Consider the following 23,017-nt stretch of genomic DNA (forward strand, 5'->3'; position numbering starts at 1 on the left):
CCCTTATTGCACATTGCACTCCTTGATACACACTGCAGTCCAGCCAAACTGGCCTTATTGCTGTCTCTCATATGCAGCAATCCCTCTCCCACCTCCATGCCTTTGCATTGGCCGTTCCCATTTCTTACAGTACCTAGTTTCCTTTAAGGTATGGATCAATCACTACCTTCTACTAGCCTTTCTTAATTCCCTAGCTGTTAGTGCCTTCCCCCTAAAATGACCTTATATCTGTTTTTAGATACATAATGTGTACATACATATCAGAGCAACGAGGTGGTACAGTTGATGGAGTGCCAGGCCTGAAGTTGGGAAGACTCATTTTCTTTAGTTCAAATCCAGCCTTAGACACTTATGAACTATGTGACCCTGGGCAAGTCACTTAACTCTTGTTTGCCTCAGTTTTCTCATCTATAAAATGAACTAGAAAAGGAAATGGCAAACCACTCCAGTATCTGCCAAGAAAACCCCAAATAGGGTCACGAAGCATTAGGTGTGACTGAAACGTCTGAACAACAACATGCATATGTATGTAGATGTTGTCTCCCCTGACTAGACTGTAACTTCTTAAAGGCAGGGAGTGTTTCATATTTGTTTTTGCATCCCCAATGCCTAGCATAGTGTCTGGTACAAAGTGGGCATTTAATAAATGCTTATTGATTGATTTATCAAAAAGAAATTGTAGCTTAAGCACTAACATCTATTGCAAAGGATAAGAATATAAAGAAATTCTATTAAGAGTTTGATAAAATCCTCCAAATTAAACTAACATACTTTGATACTTAATAACATTAATGAAATAGTGGTAATAGGCAAGGTCAGTAAAAAAAGTTAGGAAATATGGATCCAGGAATAAGAAAAGAGAGAGGCCAAAGATTTGTAGACTACATAAAAACTTCATATCTATATATTCAAAGTACTTACTTTGAAAAAAGGATTGATAGGCATTGGACATGGTGAACACCAAGTAACATCACAGAATAAATATAAATACATACAATGTAGTTAAATACAACAAAGTTTGGGAATGAGGCCAAAGCAGTAGCGGAGGGATCAGGAAAGACTTCATGTCAAAGATGTCTGAGCTGCATCTTAAAGGAAGAGAAATACTCTATGTATGAGGCAGAGGTAAAAATGGAATAAATTCCAGGCATCTGAGATGCACTGGTTGGGATGGCTGGTGCAAATCCATTAGGCAAGGAGATGGAGTGTCTTGAGTGAAGCATAGAGAAAAGGCTAGTGTGTCTGGTTTGCAGCATGTGGGAAAGGAAGTAATGTCCATTGTGGCTGAAAAGAAAGGTTGGGCCCACATTGTATAGAGATTTGAAAGCTAAATAAAGGAGTTTATATTTTATTCTCGAGGCAATAGGAAGCTATTGTAGTTGGTTGAGTAGAGGAGCCTCATGGGCAGATCTGCATTTAAGGATAATGACTTTGGCAGCGGTGTGTAGGATAGGTTGGAGTATAGCAAGACTTGAGGCAGAGGCTATTGCAATGCTCTAGGTGAGAGATAATGAAGGTTTGACCTAAAGTAGTAGTTATGTGAGTAAAGAGAAAGGGGTGGATGTGAGAGATGTTGTGAAGGTAGAAACAGCAAGATTTGGCAACTGATTGGACATATGGGGTGAGGAAGAGTGAAGAGTTCAGGATAATTTTGAGACACTGGAAAGATGACAAAATCATTTTGACAGAAGTAGGGAGATTTGAATGAAGGGAGGGCTTAGATTGTGAGTTCAGTTTTAAACTTTTTGAGTTCAAGATGTCTCAGGGATGTCAAGTTTAAATGTCCCATAGAAACTTGGGGTAAGTAAGAGACAAGGGCTGTATATATAGATATGGGAGTCATCTACAGAGAGAGCTTATGAAGTTACCAAGATGACCTAGGAAAGAACTTTGTGGAATATCCACAGAAAGTTTGCAAGAAGTGGATGATGAGCCAGCTGAGGAGACTGAGGAGTGGTTAGACAGGTAGACAAAGAATAGTGTCATGAAAACTCAGAGGGATGAGTAATCAGGAGGTGAGGGTGGTCACATAGGATGAGAAGCTTTAGGACTGAGAAAAGACCATTAGATTTGGCAATTAAGAAATCATTGGTAACTTTGGAGAGAACACTTCCCATTGAGTTATTATATCAAAAGCCACATTGTAAAATGTTGAGAAGTGAGTGAGAAGAGAGGAAATACGGGAAGTTAGTGTAGACAACCTTTTCTACGGCTATGAAAGGGAAAAGTGATACAGGATGATAGTTTTAGGAGATTACAGAAGCTAGAGGAGGTTTTTTTTTTGGAGGGGAGAGGTGACTTGAGCATGTTTGAGGATGTTTGAAGACAGTAGGGAAGGAACCAGTTGATAGGGAGAGACTGAAGATTTGAGAAGAGGGGAATGGTTGAGGCTGCAATCTGCTAGAGAAGTCGTGAAGTGATGGTTTAGCTTTTGCAAAAAAGGGCCACTCCCTTCTCAGATAGCATAGAGGAACTACCACAAAACTATGTCCCCATTAGCAAAGTCCAAGATCTCATGGGCTTACTTGACTATCGTCACAGTGCTTGCTCATATAGAGTTTGCAGTCTGCTAAAAGCCCTAGATTTTTTTCAGAGAAACTGCTTTTTAATCATGTTTCTTCTATCTTATGTTTGCAAAGTTGATTTTTTTTGAGTTCAAGTGTAAGCCTCTAATTTATCCGTATTCAATTTTATATTATTAGATTCAACCTAATACTCTGTGAAGATCTTGTTCAATCCTAACTATCATGTAAAGTGGTAGCTATTGGCGTCATCTGCCATTTGTGCCTCTATCCAAGTAATTGATAAAAATGTTAAAGACTAAAGAGCCAAGCACAGATCATTGGGGTGCTCCACTGGAGACCTCTTGCCAAGTTGACATTAAACCATTAATGAATACTCTTTGAGTTCCACCATGTAACCAGTTCTGAATCCATCTATTGTACCATCAGCTGGTCTGCATTTTTCTGTCTTCTCCACAGGAATGTATCTTCTATACAAGAGACATTTTATCAAATGTTTTGCTAAAATCTAATCTATGAATATTCTCTTCAAAGTTTGACTTCCCAGTGTGCTGTTCCTACTAAGAGCTGCTATCCCAGGGTACAGGTTTTGGAGTAGAAGATATTTTTAAAAATGCATTCATTGGAATTAATGAATGACCTTTTTTTTTTCTTTTTGGTGAGGCAGTTGGGGCTAAGTGACTTGCCCAGGGTCACACAACTAGTAACTGTCAAGTGTCTGAGGCTCAGGTCCTCCTGACTTCAAGGCCAGAGCTCCATCCACTGCACCACCTAGCTGCCCCATGAATGACCTTTCTATCTTGTACCAACCTTCTGCCTCTTTTCAGCCCCATATACCAATCGATTTATTAATTTGCATTGTGTTTGAATTTTCTTATTTATCTTGCCCTGTCTTTCCAATTATCTTCTCTTCTCTCCCTCTCCGCCATCTTTCTCTTTAGGTCTTTACTCTTTAATCCTGCTTGATCTTATCCTTTCTCCATCTACTGCAGCCTTCTGTCCCAGAAGACAGAAGTAAAATGTAGATTGATACATGGACCGGGAGATGTTTTACCTTCAAATTTTCATCAATTTTTCCCAAAATTCTTCTCTCCAATTCAATCTCTGGCCTTAACTAGTCCAAATTTCCTCTTATTCAGCTCAATTCCTGTCTTTCCTCTTGCTCTTTCACCCACAACTTTCTCACACAAAAGCCAGAAAGATTATGACTCTCTGTCATGGAACACTACAGGCTAAGAAGAATTAAAAATAACTCTCAACCAGAGGACCACAGAGAGGTGCATCATGAGTTTGTCCCATGGCAAGAATGAAAGATAACCAATGCATGCTCCACTGGTGTCTTCAGAATATAAAGAAAAGGCAAGAAAGACACCTCATATGGACCTCAGAGCACCCTCTGTGGTGAATTTATGGGAGGACACAAAGAGTTGTATAGTATGGGCCAGCATAAATGTATTGTAGTTTGCTTTGTTGGAGGAAAATAGCCATATCAATGAGGTCACAGTTCCATTTGAGTGTAGGGCACTCATATATCTATAACCACTTCCTATTATGCCTCTTTGTATAATTATCATATTGATTCTTAGGTAGGCATATTTCACTGATGAAATGATTCGTAGCTATACAAATGCTTTCATTTTTCATAGCAAAAAAAGCCCCCCAAAATGTTAAAATATTTTAAAATGAAAAGAAATTAGAAGAAAAAATAAATGTTTATTTTGTTAAATAGAATATTTTGAAGTAGGCCTTTGATCTTAAAGTCTTAGATTTTTACCTTTTTGTAATGATGTTTATACTTGAACATCAACTTTTGATTTAAAGGGACAATATCAACTTGCTTCAGAAATAAAAGAAAAAGAAATAGAAGGACTGAAGGAAACATTGAAAGGATTACAGGTGAAGTAACTGTTAATTTCAGTCTTTTTTCCTTCGATTTCCTTATTGTTCACTTTCTGATTCCTTCCCTTTCAATGGCATTCCTGCTGTGGCAGAGAAGTGGGGAATAGAGAGGGGAGGAAGTGCTTGATCTTAAATCTGTGCCAGCCTCTTCTCACACTGGGGAATTCACTTTTCACTGACCTCAGTCTCTGCCCCAAGTGACTTCTTGGGGGACAGAAGTAGCCTCAGATGTATGCCATCATTCAGGCCTGTTGGACCATCCCTTCCCACCCCCCACCCCCACACACTGTCATCCTGCTTTTGTTCCAAGCTGACCACTTTCATGGCATAATGTACTGCCATGCTGCCCTCTCTGGCAGAGTGGGCTTTCTACTTTCCTTGGTGCATGGGGATGCTGTACAGAGTTGAGTTCTTTTGTAAGACTTGCCAAAGCATGATGGCAGGTAGGGGAGGGTATGCTGAATGAGCCCTTTAAGGATTAGTCATTTCAGCTGTTAGTTCATTAGGTTGTTACCTCATTAGGGTTCTTGGTGTCTTAGACTATGAAGACAACTGAAATTGTTTTATTTCTTGCACATAATTCCTATTTTGTAGAGGTTTGAGAGGTTTTGAGAATCAGAAAAAAGTGTTTAGTCCTCCATCTTGTTGGTCACAAGACCCAGAAGTCTGAAGTACCTTTATATTTCTTAAACATTTCCTCAATATTGTATACAGCAAAACTTCAAGAAGCTTACATCCTAATGGGGGAGAAAACATGTAAATCATAGAAGATAATCACAGAGTGGAAGGTAATAGCAGTTGAAGGTATGGAGTGGGATGAGGGAAGGCCTCTTGAAGACAGTGAGATTAGAGGTGAGTTTTGAAGGAAACAAGGGAAAAGAAGAGGAGGGAGGGCATTCCAGGCATAGGAGAGAGTCAATATAAAGACATGGAGTATCAGGTATGGGGCACACACAGGAAGTAGGCCAGTGCAGTTAGATCATGGAATTCTTAGAGTGGAAGAGAGTTTAAGAAAACTAGATTCGTTTGAGTGTTTTACTTTGTTCTTTGCCTCAATGTATGTATTCTGTTAAAAAAAAAAACAAAGAAGAGAGAGAGAGAGATTTATTACTATCTGCTTTCTGTTAACTCTTCCTGAAGAGACTTAGCTTTGATGTATGTAGTACAAGCCCGTAATCCCTGCTACAGGAAGGCTGAGGCTGGTGAATCACTTGAGCTTGGGAGTTCTGAGCTGTAGTGGACTAATCTGATTGGGGGTCTACACTAAGTCCATCACCAATATGGTGAATCTCTGGGAACAAAGGGTTCCGAAGGAGGGGTGAACCAATCCAGGGCAGAAGTGGAGCAGGTCAAATCTTCCACAGTTATCATGGGTTCTGTGAGTGTCTGCTGGATGAGATAGGGGAAGGAGGAGGAGGCAAAAGAGGATGAGAAAGAAGAAAGAGGAAGAGGAGGAGAAAACTTTGTGAATACTCTACAAATTAATTACTATCATAATCATGATTCCAAATGAAATGTTCTATCATTTCTAAAGGATTAAAGGCTTTCACAGATATTGGTCAAAATGGCAATCTTACTTTCTTCATCTTCAGTTATACCTTATTTTACCATTGTATTAATGTGTGGAGAAATCACCATGGTAGAAGTATGCTATAACTGGTTGCTATGTTTTATTGTATTGGGTATGTTAAAAATATTTGAAAGAGGTTTGAGGGGAACATGACAAAGATTTTTTAGCAGAGGCAGCTTTCAAAACCAAAGATGAATGCAGGAAAATTATAAAGATCAGGCATGATTTAAATGAAGAGAGAAGGGATGACACCCATAATACTCCCTTTATGGAGATGGGAGTGCTATCGGTGTTGCAGATTGCACATGTTTTCAGACTTTTTCAATGACTTATCAGTTTTGTTGATTTTTTCTCTTTATTTTCTTCTTTATTTTGCCTTTAAAAACATACTATTATTATTTAGAATGGTTCTTTGGAAGGGGGGAGAAAGAAGGACACTGGGGAAAACTATGATCATGTAGAAAACAAAAACCATTAATACAAATTTATCTTAGAAAAAGAAAGTTCATAGGAAGCTAGACATGGAAGGATTTGAGATCATCATCATCAGCCACTTTGTAGAGGAGATTTGCTGAATGCCAGGGAAATGATATGACTTGACTCAGGTCACCCAGCCAGCAGGAAACAGGGCAGGGACTGAAGGCCAGTTCTTATGAGTCTTTCCAGAGTATCACGGAGCATGAGCATTACTCTGTAGGTGCAGTGGGGAGCCACTAAAGGCTTTAGAGCCAAATGGTGATAAAGGCAAAGGAGCATTTTCGGGAGATGAATCTGGTAGTGGTGCAGAAACTGAAGTGATAGGTAAAGAGTAGAATTCCAGGGGATGTATTTAGGTAAGGGATTTAACCCTATTTGAGTGACTCAAATGTTAAATAGCATTACCAATAAATTGGAATTCTGTGGTCTTTGAGATAGAAGCCATATGTCTAAGTTTTGTTCAGCTAACCAGATCTGTTGAACAAAAAGAAAAATAATGATATCCTGAATTTGTATAGTTCTTTTACAGATATCTCATTTGAACTTCCCAACAGCTTCATGAGCTAAATAAGACAGATGTGATTTTCCCCATTTTATACAGGAAGATACTGAGGTTCAATGACTTGCCCAAGGTTGGTCACACAAAAAGTCAGTGGTGGAGGTGGAACTTGAATCCAGGTTTTCTGAGTCCCAGCCTACTGTTCCTTCCATCATTCCACCATGTCTTGATTCTGATCCTTTGCCTTTGATGACTTCTGAAACTGAAATAAAAAAGAAGAGCCCTAACATTTATATACATATATATATATATATACACACACATGCCCATATATATACACATATATATTTTATATATTTAATATCTTATTTTCCCCCAATTTTAACATTCTTTTTTTTTTTTTTTTCAAATTTTGAGTTCCAAATTCTCCCCCTCCTTGAAAAGCCAAGCAATTTGACATTGGTTATAAATGTGTAGTTATGCAAAACGCATTTCCATGTAAGTCATACTGTGGTGAAATAAAACACAAACCAAAAAAAAAAAAACCCCAAGAAAATAAAGAAAAGTAAAGAAAAGGTGCTTTTGATCTGCATTCAGGCTTCACCAGTTCTTTCTCTGGAGATGGACGGCCCCTTTCAGCCTAAGTCCTTCAGAATTGTCTTGAGCCCTAACATTTTGGGACTTAGAAAAGATGTGCTTTTCAGTGGTCATGGAAATAGAATAAGAGTGAAAAACATAGTTTGTTTAAACTATGACTTCATGAGTCTTTAAAATAATTACTTAGGGTGTATTTTATGTGCAATATGAATTGTGGTAATTTAATTACATTTAGTAGTTGAATTTTTTGGTTAAAAGAGTGAGTTTAGAAAATAAAATCTGCATACCTGAGAATGGGCTCTCCTAACTAACTGCTAACTTTTTGGTCTAGTCACTTAGGTTCTCTGAGTCTTAGTTTCTTTATATGTAACATAAAGGTATTAGACAAAATTATCTCCAAGTTCCTTTATAGTTCTCTTCTTGCTGGACCCCCAAAATGTACTTTGACTATTTTAAACTATTTTAGCTGAATTATAGTAAGTTATGTATACCAGAAGCAAGAATGAGAAAAACCATAATTGACTATAGTAGATGGAAATGTTATTTTCTAGTAATTTGAAGATGTTTTCATATATATACATATATATGATAGATATAGATATAAAGATATATCTGTAATTAGAAAAATAGTAATTATTATTATAGATGTTTTCAAAGATTTACTCTAATTTTTATTAAATATTATTGTTTTGCAGTGTCCAATAAGGTTTCATGCCTTAAGAAAAATTAAACTCCTTGCTTCTTATTAAATCTTTTTCTTAAGTATTGAGTTTCCTCTCTTAACTATAGCACTGGTTGATAAAGGAAGTCTATTTGTTAATATTGCTATTTACACTCTATTCTATTAACATTCCTTTTAAAATAAATTGGTTTCTTTTGCTGTCATTCTCTCTATGTTTAATTGTCTGGTTAATGTAGAGAGTATTTTAAAAGCTAAAGAAATTCCTTCAGATGGCTGACCTTCTGTGCAAGAGCTGTAAGGATTTGTTTTGCCTTGTTCAACCCATGACATAGTACAGGTGATGTATAGTGTACCTCATGGTCTGCTGAACATGATCCATGGATACCATAGAGCAATAAAAGTTCGAATTTTTCCCAAGTAAGAAAAAGTTAAAGAAAGGATCTGTTAAGGATCTGATTTATATTGTTAGAGCAAAAGAAATTACTAGACAAAACCCAAACCCCTTATATGCGCATCACTTAGATTCTTCTGCATTATGTTTTTTTTCCTCCTCCTCTTTTCTCTCCTCTTGTCACAGGATCCTTCTAATCCCCTTTCCCTAACCTCCCCACCCCCATAAAAGCCCCAAACCAACAACCCACAACCAAAACATTGAAGAAATTATTCATAGCTTAATGGAGTTCTCTCCAAGAGCATCTAAACAGTGTTCTTAAGTACTTGACAAACACTTACTAGACTATAGGAGGTGGTGTTACATTGGGTGTGGTGGAATGTTGACAACTTCCATTCAAATAACTTTATAACAAGTCTTAATGACATTGAGAAGTTTGCTTAATACAGCTGCATTAGAGGGGTAACCAAATTGCTGATTGTACTAGGGGATTTAGGTAAACCAGTCCTGGCTCTGTCAGTGACTTATTGTCACAGATACTTGGGCAAGTCACTCGTATGAGTGAGTTGGAATACATGATAGCTAAAGGTCCCCTCTAATTTTAAAGTTCCATGGTTCTAGAAGGCGGCTAGGGAGTGAAATGGATAGAGTGCTGTGTCGTAAACATTTATTAGCTGTGGGACTCATTTCCTCTCTGCCTCATTTTCCTCACCTGTAAAATGGAGATAACAATAGTATTTCAGGGTTGCTGTAAGGATCAAATGAGATAACATAAGTAAAGTGCTTTGAAAACCTTAAAAGTGTTATATATAACACTTGAAATGAAAGCTCTTATTTTAATATTAGCAGATTTCAAGCTAACTGAATTGATAACAGTAGGGGACCTGAAATCAATCAATAAATCAATCAACGTTTATTAAGTACCTTTAGTATTATTGAAGAAAAAAATATTGTACCCTACATTTTTGGTAAAAGCCTGCCAGAGATAATTTATTAATTAAACTATTTTAATTTTAACATTTCTACTTAGAGAGGGAGAGTTTCACCATGCCTTTATAATGAGAGTAATTTAATTAATAAATCATCTCTGGAAGGCTTCTGTCCCAAAACGCAGATTATAGAATTTTTTTACTTCTATAATGTAGTATGTGCCAGGTGCTGGGGATATGCAAACAAAAATGACGTTGTCTCTGTCCTCAATAAGCTGACATTCATTTGAGAGAAACGATATGACCACATATAAATGTTATGGGAAGAGCATTAGTAGCTAAGGGAATCAAGAAAGGATTCAAGCAGAAGGTGGCATTAACACTGAATTTGAAAGGAAACAGTGGATTCTGTGACGTGGCAGTGAGGAGTGAGTATATTCCGTGCAAAGGGCACAGCCAGTGTAAAAGAATGGAGATTGGACATGGAGCAGCAAGGACATTCTGGCTGGACCAACAAGTGGAGGAAGGTGAGTAATGAATAGGAAGGTTGGAGAGGGAGTTGGAGTCAGGTTATAGGGGGCTTCGAATGTAAGTAAACAGTAGAATTTTCATTTGGCCCTAAAGGTAAAAGGGAGCCTTTGGAGTTTATTGGGTAGGGGTGTCACATGGTCAGACCTATCTTTTTGGAAAATCACCTTAGCCGAAGTGTGGAGGATGGATTGGAGGGGGAGAGACTCAAAACAGGGAGTTTGCTCAGGACACCATTTCAATAGTATAGGAGAGAAGTAATGAGATCCTGAACAAGGGTGGTAGCTGTATGAGTAGAGAGAAGAGGACAGATGTGACAAAGATTGTAGAATCAGAATTGATCTTATTTGGCAACCCATTTGATCTGTGGAGTGAAGGGAGAATGAGAAGCTGAGGATAATGGAGTTTCAGACCTAGGCAACTGAAAGGATATTGATACCCTAGGTATCAGTAGGGAAATTTGGAAGAGGAGTGGGTTAAGGGGAAATATAGTAAGTTTTCCTTTGATCATGTTGAATTTGAGAAGCCTACTTCCAGTTTGAAATATCCAATAGCTATTTAGTGGTGTGGAATAAGAGCTCAAGAGAAAAACTGGGGCTGACATAGAGATCTGGGAGTCATCTGCACAGAGATAACTAAAACCCATGTGACTTGATAAGGTCACCAAGTGTGAGTGTAGGGAGGAAAGGGTCCAGGGCAGAGCTTTGAAATAGACCCACAGAAGAAGGCATGATACGAATGATGAACAAGCAAAGGAGACAGAGGAGAAATGGTCAGACGGGGGAGAATCAAGAGAGCAATGTCAAAAAAATCCGGAGAAGAGAGACCGTTAGACACCACAGAGTGGTCAGGAAGGATGAGGATGGAGAAAAGACCATCATAGTTGGTAATTAAGAGATAAGTGGTAACTTTGGTGAGCTAGGTGACGCGATTGATAGAGTTCCAGGCCTGGAGTCAGGAAGACCTGAGTACAAATCAAGCCTCAGACACTTGCTAGCTGGGTGATCCTGGGTCAGTCACTGTTTGTCTCAGTTTCCTCAACTGTAAAATGAGGATAATAACTACCTACCCCACAGGGTCATTGTGTAAAGCACTTAGCACAGAGCTTGACACATAGTATGTGACTGCATAAATGCTTATTCCCTTTCTCCCCAACCTCCTCCCCACTTTTGGTGAGAGCAGTTTCAGTTAAGAATGGAGGTTGAAAGCCAGAATGAAAAGGGTTGAGAATTGAGAGAAGAGACAAAGAGTACATCATTTATTAGAGTATTACCTCCTGTTGAAACCTAATGCCTTCTATTTAATCAAAAAGAGAAAAGGGGAACTAAGTTCCAGCCATATCAACATGAAGTTTCTAGGGGATTTTCAAATGTGAAACATTCTGCTCTTCATAGAGAAATAGGGGAATGAGGATAGTTCTTGAAAAAAGAAGAGATTCCAAAATTGGAAAAACTTGGCACTACAGCTTTCATAATGACACTATCCAAATTTTTTCCTTACTGAAGGTTTTTGAATGTTGAGGAATTTTTTTCCCATGAGGATAGCTCTCTAAGTATTTCCTAGCAATTAATGGGAAAATAGCCTTCATCTTACAGAAATTTCTTTTATTAGGGAGGCTAAATGTAACATCCTGCACTTTAAACTTGGACTTAAGAAGTATAAAATGAAGGAGGCCTGGTTGGATGACAACTCCTGTAAAAAAGATGTTGAAGGTTTTAGTGGACTTGCAGTTTATTTCAAGTCCATGGTATATCATAGAAGCCAGAAATGTTGATGAGAACTTAGAATGCCTCCTGAAGAAAAGAGATGCTAGTACTATTTATTGTACAACCCTCACCAGACCCCTTCTGAGGGACCATGTTTAGTTCGAGGTGCCACATTTTAGTAAGGCATCAACCAACTAGGGTGCCATCAAAGAATGGTGACTAGTATGATGAGAGGACAAGAGACCATGGGATCCAAAGAGCAGTGGGAGGAACTGGAAGTGTGTAGCCTGGAGAAAGGAAGACTTATTGGAAATGGGCTATTGGTCTTCAAGTGTTTGAAGTGCTGACATTAAGACACAAGGCAGAATGAAGAGTGATGTATGGAAAGTTTCATAGGGGAAGATACAGATTAGATCTAAGGAGAAAGCTTCTGAGAATTAGAGCAATAGTACAGTGGTTACTAGAAAGTAGTGGGTTCCTCAAACTGGAAAGTCTCAGGTGCTCTCTGAATACTAGTCAGACATGTTGCAGAATGGTTTTCTGTTCAGTTACAGGTTACAGAGGGCATCTGAGGTCTTTTCTAACTCTGGGATCCTGTAATTCTGTGATCACATCTTTTCCATAAAATGAGTGATACCTATAAAAGAGAAACAAAAGAAAATCAGTATTTGAGACTGAATTTTACAAATAATGTAAAAATTGGCACCTGCTGAGTTTTTTTCCTATGATGGCGAGATGCTTATCACAAAATTGCAAAAACTATAGTTTAAAGAAACATTCCTACACCTAATACTTCAAAAATCTATGATTTCATAATTGTAGGAAATTATAGCCCATCTATAACTTGGTAGAAAAGTCTTAGAGAGTTGCCTGATGTTAAGGGCTCCCAGGCACACAGCTGGTAAGTAACTGCCAGAAATAGGACATGAACTTAGCCCTTCCCAACTTCAAGGTCAGCATTCAGTCCACTTAAGCCATACTGCCTTTCAAAATGTCAATAGTGTATGTCTGCAGAAATATTTCTATGCATGTTATGAAATAAATATTCTTTTTAAAAACCAAACTTGAATGTAATACCCAATTGTGCCTATAATCAGACATAAAGATGTGGATAAAAATAACATTTAGACTTAGCTTTCCATTTATATGTTTTAGAGTTTTATTTCTTCTTTGCTGCTTTTTAGTGTGGTATAGGATTTGGCATTAATTATTGTCAGTTGGGAAGATGGCATCAAGTTAAACTTAAAATTTGGAAGGTGCTCTGGAAAGGTTGTGCTGGTTTGGGAAGCAGATTTTGATGAAACTTGATTATGAACTGTTAGGCAAAATGTGCATCAAAGAGAAAATGGTGGTGTCCAAAGAATAAGAATGAGAATTCACTTGGTGGATTTACCCTGGATTCAGATCTTGCAGTAGTGAATTAGGGATCAGAGTGGTAGCTTTTCCAGTTTGAGCTGCCCTTCTTTCCTTTTCTCTTTTCTCTCAATTACCTCTGCCCCTATAACTTATTATTTTTTCTATTCCATTTAAACACTCCCTGACCACACGTTCCTCATTCTCACAAATTGAAATAGATTATCAGCAAGCTAGCTTGTGGTCTTGTGCAGAGAAATGTGCCTTTCCAGAAGTGCAAAGAAATATCAGTCACATTTTTATTTGAAAATTTGCTAACTAAAAAATACATGTCATACAGAAAATGAGTGCCACAGTTTACAAAATGCAATTTTACCATTAGGAGGAATTTGTAAAAGTAGCTAATGTAAAAATGTTTTTCTTATTTTTCAAGGTTTCAAAATATTCTTTACAGAAGAAAGTAAATGAAATGGTAAGATAGTTATAACCTTGTTCATTATTTCTAATGTGGCAATAAAGGACAGCTTAAAATTCCTTTCTATTAACGTAAAATTTAGAGTTTAATAGTAATAAAGTAGTTGATACTTATAAATTAATGTCATTTTTCAGGTTGAACTCATTTAAAATATTATTCTCATAATTATTTTCTAAATTTATTTTGAGATTACTTAACATTTACCTTGTTAAAAATAGATTTTTTAATAGCTACCAAATTATTGATAGAAGTGGTAACATTTTAAAAATTACTTCATTTAATGTTATTATTGAGTATATATGCAAATGGAGACTTTAAAAAATGTTACAGCCCTTGATTTTTAAAAGAACCTTCATTTTGAAATAGTGCTTTAGTTTGATAATATTTTAGCTTTACTGTACCTCAATGTGAAGCTGCATCTGAAAACCAAAATTAAGGAAAAAACTTTCATTATTTATCAAGTGAGGGCTTACTGTGTGCCCAGCATTATCTTGTGTATTTAAAAATTAATATTTTAGCATGAAAAAATAAGACTTGGTGGAATATTCTTGTTCATTCTTCTCTTATAATTACCTATAGTAGTGTGCCTTCTGAAAATGATATTTTTTCCCTCTATTACAGTACTCCCTTTCCATTTCCATCTGCACAGAGCTTTTTTGCAGAGGCTTATCTTATCCTAGTCTGATTAGAGAATGGAAGGATAGCAAAATTTGTTTTTGAGTTAAATCTAGGTTTGGTATTAGGGAAGGACTGGAAACATGAGAGGATGATTTCTTATGACATTAAATACAAAGCTGTACAAAGTAACTGTTGTGCCTCTTGGAAACCTATTTTTGCTGTATTAGGAAATAAAAGAGCTGTATAAAGATTGCTAAGCTTGATTGAATAAAAGCTGTGAAAATTCTGCTGCTGTTCAACTGGAAAGAATAAAGATAATATTGTCAGACTATTATAAACTGTGATTTTAATTAAGAAGCCGAAAAACTAGAGTCCGGTTTAGCTTTAAGTACCATGACATTTGTACTGAAAGTCATCCTCAACGCTACAGTGGTTTTACACAAAATATGGTGAAATTGAATAATATGTCCTTTGACCTAGGAGATAAGGCTACAAGTTAAAGATCAAAGGCAACATAAAATGTGTTTTGTCTTATTTCACTTTTAAATTTTATTAAAGAAGTATGTATAATTTAAAGGATGTTGAAACATTAAAAAAATCTCCATAGGTTTGTGTCACTTCTAGGTTGCCTTTTGTTATGAATTACACACTCATAGAAGGAACTTATTTGAATAATAGTTATGGCATAATTGCATCATAGTTTTTATCTGGATAGTAAAGGAAAATATAAAATGCTAAGAGCAAATGTTAAATACATATCTTATAGCCACTGAGAACATTTAAATTTCTTAGATAATTGTTTAAAAAGTTGGGAATCACTTTTAAATTGTTCTCATCTTCTGTAACTTAAATGATTTTTTTTAATCTTTTTTTTTTTTTAGTGATTCTATGATTTCCTATGTCTGGAGCTCACTCTACCAATAAATATTAGCATCTGTGCTACAATTTATGGTCTTAGGGAGTTGCCTGGGGCAGTAAGAGGTCAAGTGACTTGCCCAGTGTCACACAGTCAGTCTGTGTGAGAGGCAGGACTTGAGCCCTCCTTTATCTGTTTGTTATGGCAATCCCAAAATGCTCTACAGAATTCACTCTTATTGTTTGATGCTATGGCAAGCCCAGATCACCAAGACATTAACTGGAAATAAGATGCTTACCCATGACCAGTAAATCAAATTTTCAGGACATTAGTATATAAAGCATATAATTTGGTGCTCTGAAAGAAGGAATTTTGAAAATAATCCCCTGGAGCTTTTCTCCCTGCATTTATCCCCATTGGTAAACATTTAACTTCTAGTGAATTTCTGAGTCTTCTGGGAGTACTATTCAACCAAGTGGTGAATAACCAAATAACCTAAAAGAGAATATTGAAACTGCCATGATAATAAACAACCATTAACCTAAACCGCTCTCCCACCATAAGAATAATTCCTTTTCCTCATGAAAAAAAATCATTACAATCACTATTAAAAAAAATAACCAATGGTAACAACCCTAGTGTGACAAAAGAACCATTATTTATAATCAAAATGATTGGCTAATTAAAGTTACCAAAAGTCTTAAATTTTGATCAGTGATTACTTTGGGGACTATAGTTTATCATTAGGTTCTTAATATGGTTTAATAAGGGGAATGGAAACTTATTAAACCACAATTATAGGACCTGAAATCACGTCATTCCAGGATCATTCTAAGGAACTAGGAATGTTCAACCAATATAAGATAATACTTAGGTACAGTGGGCATATTTGAAGGGCTGGCGTTTAGAAGATGGATTAGACTTATTTTGTGTGGCCCCACAAGGCATAATCACATGAAAATTATGGATCAGCAAATTTTGGAGCCCTGCCAACCTTGGAGACAGGAAGACCTGGGTTCAAGTTCTGTCTCTGACAAATACGGGCTATTTGACCATGCTACACTTAACTTCTCTGCCTCTCCATGCATCTCTCTAAGACTATCCTTTATAGCTCTTGTCATAGAATGGAAGAGTTCCTTCCTCATTTTCTGTGATTACGTGTCAGTTTATCTCTGAAGAAAATGAATGATGTCTGGATTGAGAGGAAACAATAATTTTCCTTAAAAGTAATTTAATTAAATTTTAATATTGAAGCATTCAGTAAAATAGTGAAATAACCACATACTTTTACATAGTGTTTGTTAAATTAAGAATGTATACAAATAGTTTCTTTGTTTTTATAAATAATACTACCAACATGTTTATATAATGTTATGCCTTTATGTAACTTTAGGTTGTCATTACAGTTTAGAATTTGCTTGATAATTATGACTCCAAAGGTTAAAGTCTCTTTAAAAATGGACAAAACATTGATTTTTAAAAAAAGCCATGACAGTGAGGATAACCAAAGAAATTTGTACAACAACTTGCAAAAGAGGAAATGAAACTTCAGGTTTTATTTCTGAATTTTTGTCTTGGCCTCCAAAATTTGGTGACAATAGAATTCTCTTAAGGGAAATTTTTTTGACCTCTGAATATCCTTGAATCAGGTGAGAAGGTATACAGGTTATATTTTATTTTAACTAGCAGATATACTCCTGAGGATTTGTATGTAAATATATGTTTATAAATCTTTTTGTAAAGTCCTACTCTGATAAGTCATTCTTGTAGAGTTAACTCTGGGTTCTCAAAGGCAATACTAGAGGATGTCCTCCATCACGGAGATTTCTTTACATATTCTTCCTGACAACCAGATTAATATAACAACTTGCATTTATGTAAAGCCTTCAAGTTTATAATGTGCTTTCCTCACAATAACTGTGTAGAGGTACTACATAATTATACTTAACATAGATATTGTTACCTCCATTTTCAGATGCTCGCATAGGTTAAGTCACTCAATCACTATCAAGTTTTGGAGCCAGGATTTGAACCCAGGTCTCCTGCATCCAAATTTAGCTGCTTTCTGTTATACCATGATGCCTTTCAATTCAATAAATATTTACTGTGTACAGTATTTATGATGTGATGTGGGGAATACGACATGAACAAGACATGATCTGTCTGCTCTCAACTTACAGGCTAGTAGAGAGATATAAAACAAATAAGTAAGTAAGCTAAGTATAAACACAAAGTATAATATGGCGAGTGTTATAAAAGGGGTCCAAAGTATTATAGGGGTTTAGAGGAAGGAGAAGTTGGGTAGTTGACAGGATCCAAGAAGGCTTCCTAAAAGAAAGGCTTTTAAACTAGACCCTGATGAATGGTAGGATTTTGACAGAGGGAGGGTTTTGCATGTGGTAAGAAGACCATGAACAAAGGCAGTGAGAGGTAAAGTGGAAGACATGTTCAGGAGATGGTGACAAGTCCAGTTTGCATGAAACATAGGGGTATAATGAGAAATAAGGAGAAACAAGGAAAGGACATGTAAACTGGAGTCAGAGCATGCAGGACCCTGAATGCCAGGCTGGCAGTGAATAACCATTTTGAATAGGGGAATAACATAATCAAAACTGCTTTAAGAAGGTCCATCTGATAGTGATATATAGAGATGGTTTAGACCCAAATGAGGAAATCCTGGAGGGGGGGGAAGAATAGAGGATTACAGGAATCTAGGTGAGACATAATAAAAAACTGGGTCTAAGGTGTAGCAGTGGACCGATGATGTTATTTCCCACCAGCTACTCTACTTGGGTGTAACTTCTCAAACATCATGCCTCTTCATTGGGTACCCTCTGGCAACATCTCTTGGATTGTCTTCCTGCATTAGATTATATACTTCCTGAGGACTGCAACTGTCTTTCTTTTTCTTCTTTATATCCTAGGATATAACATAGTGCCTGGCACAGAGTAGGTACTTGATAAATGTTTATTATTTTACAGTATTTATTGAAATTGTTCAGGGATTTGATTGTTTTATAACACGAGCCTAATTTTTTATACTAGGAGAATTGAAGACATTTAGATGATTAACCAGAAAATTGCTTTATTTCTGTTCTTCATTTGCCTATTGATCTTGAAGAAAAAATTGGATACCAGAGAGATATAGCGCCCAATGTGTCTTTCTTGTGAGAATAATAAAATTACTATAAAAACTAAGCTTCTCTGGATTTAGAAATATCATAAAACCTAAACATTTCCATATATAACTTTGAGAAATCAATAATGTGTGTACTCTGGAATTATTTGTCATAATTGTTATGAAATAATTCATCGTCCTAATGTTATATACTGAAACTGTGTGTTAACATATTGTATTTAGAGTTTAACATTATTATTCAAAATAGGAACAGAAGCTCCAGTTACACCTTTTGGCTAAAGAAGATCATCATAAGCAACTGAATGAAATAGAGAAATATTATGCTACAATCACATGTCAATTTGGAATGGTAAAAGAAAGTCATGAAAAATTAGAACAGAATGGTAGGTGCTACACTTAAAAATTTTATATATTTATATATATATTTATAAATTTATATATATTTATACATATATGAAGAACATTTAAACTGCTTTAAATTAGATGATTAAAATGGGTTTTACTATAGTTTTCAGTTAAAACGGCAGTTTTAATACTTCTCAAATTCTCTCCAGTAAATAATCATGTTATCTTTGGTTTAATTTTTATTTCATCAGGACAGATGATTGCACAATAATAATGATATAGAATATTTAAAATATAACATTTTTTCTAAATATTTTTATCTGTTTGCAGTACATGAAGCAATCCAGTTAAATAAGAGACTGTCAGCAGCAAATAAAAAACTGGAATCTGAAGTATGTAGTTTAAAACAGGTATGAGCCATAGAATTTGCTCGCATTCTAGAGATTATGTTCTAAGGTTGAAAAACAGTGAGGTATGGTTTGGTGGAGAGAGAGCCAGAAGGCCTGGGTTTAAGTCCCACCCTCTGACACTGAGCAAGTTGTTTCATTTCTCATTTCCCCAGGCAACTTTACTAGACTATCAGCTGCAGAACAATCTGCATTGGTAGAGAGTTTCCTCTCTTGGACTTGTGTATGCCAATGAAATCTGTCCTGAAGGAGCTTACAATGTAATGGGGGAGACAACAAATAAACAACTATTTACAAACAAGCTATATATATATATATGGGGAAAATAGGAGGCAATTAACAGAGGGAAGGCACTAGAATTAAGAGGTACTGGGAAGAGCTTTCTGTGGAAGGTGGGATTTTAGTTGGGACTTAAAGCAAGCCAAGGAAACCAGTCAATGACATGAGGCATGAGGGAAATCCAGAGAAAACTTCCAGAGCTGAAAGATAGAATGTCTTGCTTGTGAAACCACCAGGAGACCAGTATCTCTAGATTGAAGTGTAGGAGTTGGGGAATGAGGTGTCAGAAGAATGGAAAGGTAGGAGAGTGCTAAGTTATGAAGGACTTTGAATTCCAAACAGAACCTCCAATAAAGGAACACATAACTTCCCCAGGCAATCCATTCCATTTTTGAACACCTCTATTAAGCACAATTTACCATTTTGCTACTTCTGTTCATTGTTCCTGGTTCTGCCCTCTGGGGCCAAGGAGAATAGTTCAATCCCTTTTCATATGAAAGGCCATTAGGTACTTAAATACAACTATAATGTGTCCCCTAAACCTTATGTTTGTGGTCAGTAAAATCTATCCCATTGTCCTTTTCCAGTTCTTTAATGTATAGTTGACTGAGAGTCTTGGAAGATCAGGTTCTTCCTAGAATTCAGAATTGGAAGGTCATCTAATTTAATTCACACCTGAAAAAGAATCCCATTAGGTAGAGCCTTTGCTGGAACCCACCACCTCCCTTCATAGAATTGATCAACTTTGGCCTTTTCAGCTTCTGTGGTTGGATCATAGACTTCTGTTACTGTGATGTTAACTGGTTTGCTTTGGATTCAAACATATCATTTGGTTATTTTTGAGATCATACCTCAGTACTTCTTTTCTCACCTTTTTATTGACTATGAGGACTGCTCCATTTCTTTTAAGGGATTATTTCTCACAGTGGTACATATAATAATCAATTGAATTAAATTCACCCATTCCCATCCATTTAAGTCACTGATACCCAAGATGTTGATGTTTAATCTTTCCATCTCCTGTTTGACCACATCTCGCTTACCTTGGTTCATAGAACTTACATCTAGGTTCCTCTATAATACTGATCTTTATAGCATTGGACTTTGCTTTAATCACCAGATGCATCTGTAGTTGTTTCATTTTGGCTTTGGCCCAGTCACTTCATTAGTACTGGAGCTACTTGTAGTTGTTCTCTGCTCTTCCCCAGTAGCATAGTGGACATCTCCCAACCTGAAGGTCTCATCTTCCAATGTCATCTCTTTTCTCATTTTAGTATTGTCCATAGGGTTTTCTTGGCAAAGACATGGGGGTTATTTGCCATGAATAACAGGCAAGTTTGGCCTTGGAGTACAAAATGAAGCAGGGCAGAGACTAATGGAGTTTTGTCAAGATAACTTGCAGGTCATAACAAATGCTCTTTTTCAACAACCCAAAAGGTAACTCTACACATGGACATCACCAGATAGTCAGTGTAGAAGTCGGATTGGTCATATGCTTTTCAGCCAAAGTTGGAGAAGCTCTATACATTCGGTTAAAACAAGACTTGGAGCTGACTGTGGCTTGTATCATGAGCTTCATATTGCAAAATTCAAATTTAAATTGACAAAAGTAGGGAAAACCATCAGATGATAAAGGTATGACCTAAATAACATCTCTTATGAATATGAAGTGGAGGTGATGAATAGATTTAAGGGGTTAGAACTGGGAGATAAAGTGCCTGAAGAACTATGGACAGAGGTTCGCAATATTGTATGGGAGGCAGCAACAAAAAACATTCCAAAGAAAAAGAAAAGCAAGAAGGCAAAATGGCTGTCTGATGATGTTTTGCAAATAGCAGAAGAAAGAAGGAAAGAGAAAGGTAAAGGAAAAGGGGAAAGATATGTGTAACTGAATGCAGAATTCTGGGGAATAGCAAGGAGAGATAAGGTTTTCTTAAAAGAGCAATGCAAAGAAATAGAATAAAACAACAGAATGGGAAAGACAAAAGAATTCTTCATGGAAATTAGAGTTATCAAGGGAAAGTTTCATGGAAATATTGGCATGATAAAAAATAAAAATTGTAGGAATTTAATGGAAGCAGAAGAGATTTAGAAGAGGTGGTAAAGATACACAAAAGAACTATTTAAGAAAGATCTTAACATCGCTGATAACCTTGATGGAGTGGTTGTTGATCTAGAGCCAGGCATCCTGGAGAATGAAGTCAAGTGGGCCTTAGGAAGCATTACTAACAATAAGATTAGTGGAGGTGGTGGAATTCCAGGTGAACTATTTAAAACCCTAAAAGATGATGCTGTTAAAGTGCTACACTCAATATGTCAGCAAATTTGGAAAACGCAACTGTGGCCACTGGATTGGAAAAGATCAGTTTATGTCCCAATCCTAAAGAACAGCAATGTCAAGGAATGTTCAAACTACTGAACAATTGTACTCATTTCACATGCCAATAAGGTTGTGCCCAAGATTCTGTAAGCTAGGGTTCAGCATAATGTAAACCAAGAATTACCAGAAGAGCAGGCTGGTTTTCAAAGAGGCAGAGGAACTAGAGACTGAATTGCCAACATTTATGGGATTATGGAAAAAGCAAGGGAGTTCCAGAAAAACATATCCTTTGCTTCGTTGACACCATGAAAACCTTTGACTATGTGGATCACAACAAAATGTGACAAGTCCTCAAAGAGATGGGACTAGCAGATCATCTTACTTGTCTCCTAAGGAACCTGTATGTAGGCCAAGAAGCAACAGTTAGAACTGAACATGGAACAACTGATTGGTTTAAGATTGGAAAAGGAGTATAACAAGGCTGTATATGGTCACCTTATTTACTTAATTTATGTGCAGAGTGTATCATGCTAAATGCCAGGCTAGATAAATCAAAAGCTGGAATTAAAGTTGCTGGGAGAAATAGCAACAATCAACAGTTGTGATACTGAAGAAGACTTTTTAGAGTGTCTTGGACAGCAAGGAGATCGAATCAGTCAATATTTAAAGAAATTAATTCAGACTATTCACTGGAAGGTCAAATGCTTAAGCTGAAGCTTAAATACTTTGGTCACATAATGAGAAGACAGGATTCATTGGAAAAGACAGTGATGTTGGGAAAGATTGAAGGCAAAAGGTAAAGCGCATGGTAGAGGATGAGACGGATAGATAGTGTCATGGAACCAATGAATATGAACTTGGACAGACTTTATGAGATGATGGAGGATAGAAGGGCCTGGTGTGCTATGGTCCATGGGGTAATGAAGAGTTGGACTGTTGGACATGACTGATGGACACAACTGAATGACTGAACAGCAACACCTCCCTAGGCAGCCCATTCTTCTTTTGGATAGCTCTGATTACTAGGATGTTTTTTTTTCTTTATCAAATGTAAATTTGTCTGCCCATGTAACTTCTACCCATTGTTCTTGATCCTGTCCTCTGAGGTCAAGTAGAAGTCTAATTCTTCTTCTACATGGCAATCCTTAAGATACTTGAAAACAGTGATCCTGTTTTCCATGAGCCTTTTCTTCTTGAGTTTAAATATGCCCAGTTCCTTCAGTGATCTGTATATGACATGAACTTGAAGTTCTTGACCATGCCTATGACCCTCCTCTGGATTTCTACAGCCTGTCAGCATCCCTTCTAATGAGCACTATACACATCAGAGGTGGTGTGACCAGGACAGAGTGCAGGGAGACTGTCATCCTTTCTCTTCAAAGCTGTGCCTCTCAGTGCAGCCCAAGATCATATTGGCTTTCCTGA

General features: G+C 36.7%; 1 protein-coding gene across 1 annotated transcript in view; it reads left to right on the forward strand.

Annotated features, from left to right (window-relative positions):
• Nucleotides 1-23,017, forward strand: part of CCDC73 (coiled-coil domain containing 73) — a 116,181-nt gene that overhangs the window by 34,537 nt on the left and 58,627 nt on the right. Inside the window, 4 exon segments of the mRNA XM_027837895.1 lie at nt 4,344-4,418; nt 13,587-13,625; nt 18,489-18,624; nt 18,917-18,996. Of these exon segments, the coding sequence (XP_027693696.1) occupies nt 4,344-4,418; nt 13,587-13,625; nt 18,489-18,624; nt 18,917-18,996 (330 nt within the window).

This window comes from Vombatus ursinus, unplaced genomic scaffold, assembly GCF_900497805.2.
Source record: "Vombatus ursinus unplaced genomic scaffold, bare-nosed wombat genome assembly UNPS02014822.1, whole genome shotgun sequence".
NCBI lineage: Eukaryota > Metazoa > Chordata > Mammalia > Diprotodontia > Vombatidae > Vombatus > Vombatus ursinus.